The sequence below is a fragment of the Macrobrachium nipponense genome, chromosome 40 (genome assembly GCF_015104395.2).
Source record: "Macrobrachium nipponense isolate FS-2020 chromosome 40, ASM1510439v2, whole genome shotgun sequence".
Lineage (NCBI taxonomy): Eukaryota > Metazoa > Arthropoda > Malacostraca > Decapoda > Palaemonidae > Macrobrachium > Macrobrachium nipponense.
This window is the reverse complement of record NC_061101.1, coordinates 56,730,383-56,734,395: the sequence shown is the minus strand read 5'-3', so window position 1 is coordinate 56,734,395 and position 4,013 is coordinate 56,730,383. Positions and strand designations below refer to the sequence as shown.

Below are 4,013 nucleotides of genomic sequence, written 5' to 3'. Positions count from 1 at the left end.
AGCCCTTCATCACAGTCGTTTCCGAGTGCTCTAAACGCAGCATGTTCCATGAGGACGTGTTTATTTAGTCTCCGTCGACTTCTATTTTTTTTTAATATACAAACATCATGCACACACAAATTTATACACACACATATGGGTATGTATATATGTATATATATTTATATTATCATACATACATACATACATATCTACATTACACACACACACACACACATATATATCATATATATATATATATATATATATATATATAAAATAAGCGAATACCACAGGAAAATGATAGTCAGAAATCCAAGCGCTTTCGTCTTTACTAAGACATTGTCAAGGAACGATTAAAATACAGTTGGAGAAAAAGTTATCAGGTAAACAACAAGATCAAGAATACCAGATGGTTAATAATCAAAAAGGTAAAAATTAAAGACATAATCCAGGATTATCGGATATCACACGGTCACAAACCTAAACATAGATTTAACCCTAACAGAAACTACAAAGTATCCGTACAGTCCAAAACATGTAAAAGCTGAATATATTAATTTTGTTGCTTATATTTATCCTATAACTTTTTTCATTGTGAGGCATCAAGTTTAAATAAACCAAGACTTAAATTTAGAACATTTCCATTATTTGACTTGGTGAAACAAGATTCAATGATATTCCTTTTAACTGTGTCATTACATGAGATTGCATTGCTTGACTCCAGTTAATAGGATGATCTAAATCTCTCATACATATGAGAGAACTTTCTCTCCAATTGTATTTCATTCGTTCCTTGACAATGTCTTAGTAAAGACGAAAGCGCTTGGATTTCTGACTATCATTTTTCCTGTGGTATTCGCTTTTATTTAATGAAGGGTCCACGTGCATCTACTGTGAATTTTTAAATATATATAAATATATTTATATATATATATATATATATATATATATATATATATATATATATATATACACGTATGTCGTTACTTCACTAAGTGCTGCATGCATCCTTTGAGTCTATATACACCGGAACATAAGCATTATGCAGATGCACTAGTTGCAAAGGTGGCATTATGTTTCGTACTTACTGTTGTATGGATAAATTACGTACAGAATGCCCACACATACCGTTAAAGTTGATGCGCAAGGAAGAGGCGCTGAATCACCTTCTCGTTAATCATAATCCTGCTTCTACCTTAAAACCAATCTGAGTTAATTCCTGCAATCATCACCCACCTGTAACGAAAAGAAAATATGTATAAGTAACTCCATAATTAACTTTCATTTCTTTTTGTGGCATTATGGTTATCAGGATTCTCTCTCTCTCTCTCTCTCTCTCTCTCTCTCTCTTCTCTCTCTCTCTAACTCTCTCTCTCTCTCTCTCTCTCTCTCTCTCTCTCTCTCTCTCTCTCTCTAATCGATGTGCGTGGCCATTTCGATACCTTTCAATTGAGAAATATTTTAGATCTCTCTCTCTTTATACCTCGAAATTAAAGCTTCAATATATGAGCACATGAAGCTAACGGCATTTCACCAAATTTAAACACTTATTCCGCAGATAACAAAACCCCAACAACCCCACCCAACCCCCACCCCCACCCGCAACCCCCTCAACACCCACGCACAAGACCATCGCCACAACCGCACCCTCAACGCCAAAGTCAGCCCTTTGTAATAAATGATACAATTACTCGGGGCGTGATTTAGGCTCTAGTACAATTATTCAGATGGGAGTGTGAATGGGTGAGAGCGAAGTAGACGGAGACAAGATATTAATTAATTCCAGCCACACCAGACTCCCTGGCAGGGAGGGAGGAGGAAGGAGTCACCAGGACTGTGGGTGGTTGAATCTCCTTTGGCGAACTTGACTCTTTGGCACGGAAAGGTGACCTAATCAAGTTCCTAATTCCTTGCTTTATGTTTTTCGTATGATATTGATCCATTTGATGTAATTGAAAAATGCACAGATATTGCAATATAAATATGCGACAAAAATGGAATTTACGAACGATTTCAGGGTTTCAGAGGAATTCATTACTCAAAATGCTATCGAGGCAAGGTCATTGAGTAAGGCATTTATATTTGAATCAACAACTTTTTCCTGTGACTTACAGGTCTATTTTAATCATTTGATATTCCCAGTAATAAATCTCTGTTAATAGAAAATATAAGACACCTCACTCAAACGAACATGATCTAGAAAAACAACGGTGAACCAGAAAAAATACTTTAATATCTATTTTCTTTTTAAAAATATAATAGACAAATTTTTTTATCAATCATTCGAAATTTGAAAGCAAAAGTAGCGTATATCCAAAACTGATGTTTCACATTTTAGAAGAAAATTTTTTTTTAAATGCATTGCGGGATGATTAAGAAAAGAGGGTTTGGGGACTCATTATATTGTTTGTTTGTATGGTGTTTTTACGTTGCATGGAACCAGTGGTTATTCAGCAACGGGACCAACGCTTTACGTGACTTCCGAACCAGAAATACACGACTCATTATATTACCGCATTACCAGAATGGCAAAGACACACACACAAACACACTAAAGGGGAGACAAAGAAAGGGGGATTTACCGATTGTGGATAAGAAAGGCTTCATGTGGATTAGTCCTCCAGATAATATTATAAACGTAGCAATATGTGATTCTAACAAATATCATGCTTGACCTAAAGGTTAAACTTTACAGAATGAGTTATGAGTCACCACTATCATAGATCCTTAAAGCACTAAAAAAAATAGTATAAAGGAACTGGTAAAAATATTATTTTTAAACAAGATTTGAAGGTGAACCTTTTTGGCATAATATTTATAAACAATAAATTTCACAGATCCTTCGCAAACTAAATAAAAAAAAATCGTTCGTTTTTAAACAAGCCTCGAAGTTAAACCTTTTTGCATAAGAGTTATCAACCAGAACATTCGTGGACGCAGTACATACAAAAAAATATATATATATATATAATATATATATATATATATATATATATATATATAATATATATATATATCTATATATATATATATATATATATATATATATATATATATATATATATATATTTTCAACCCAAGTCTTGAAATTGAACTTCATGGCATCATATTTATACACAAGAAATCCAACTTGCCCTTTCCATACAACGAGCAATAACGCAAATCGAAAAGATGTTTCTCTTTAAAAGAAAGCAAAATAAAAATACAGACCATAAAAAAAAACAAAAAAAAAAAAATCTAAAAATGGCGCTTATCTATGAAAGACACGTGAAAAATAAAAAAATTAAATCTCATATTCACCTGGAAGAGAAGCCACACAAGTTTTTCCGCGTAGAAGTAATCAAATATTTTATTGTCTCTGAAACATACTACCAATCAATATCTTAAAACAGCAACTCGTGTATAAGCATCCTGTTACTCTTCACAAATTTAAAAGATCCCTCATACTCATTTTGAAGTTGCCCCAATAACTTCAAAGCTGTGCCCACCAGAGTAAAAGACAATGACAGATATCCATCGATTCTAAAAGCTAAAATCTGACACTTGTAAACATGAGAACTTCACAAAAAAGACCACCGGAACTTTATATTTCAAATGCAAGAAGCATAAACAAAGAGAAAAGGCCTGGAACAGGCCACATTTAAAAATTGACAGAGCGCAGATCAAAACGGAAATCAGACTCAACAGTGGAATTTCCAATCACGGATTGCGAGTTAGTTTTGCGGAGATGAGTCTGGGCTTCCACCATTCATGTTTATTTCAACTCCTAATTTGGAAGTTGGGGTGTAGTTGCTCAAACGTACTGGGCCACAATCACCCCCCCCCCCCCGCCCCTCTCTCTCTCTCTCTCTCCCCCCCCCCCATCTCTCACGCCCCATCTCTCTCTTGTATAAACTGTCCCACGCATACTTTAACTCCTGGAACGTGACTGTATACATGTGTGTATATGTTCGTCTATGTGTATGTATATATATAATATGTATATAGATATATATATATATATATATATATATATATACATGCATATAATA

General features: G+C 34.1%; 1 protein-coding gene across 1 annotated transcript in view; it reads right to left on the bottom strand.

Annotated features, from left to right (window-relative positions):
* Positions 1-1,072: 1,072 nt before the first annotated feature.
* Positions 1,073-4,013, bottom strand: part of LOC135212359 (netrin-1-like) — a 387,921-nt gene continuing 384,980 nt past the window's right edge. Inside the window, exon 2 of the mRNA XM_064245752.1 lies at positions 1,073-1,218. Coding sequence (XP_064101822.1) covers positions 1,211-1,218 — 8 coding nt within the window. The 3' untranslated portion in view covers positions 1,073-1,210. The remainder of the gene's footprint in view (positions 1,219-4,013) is intronic.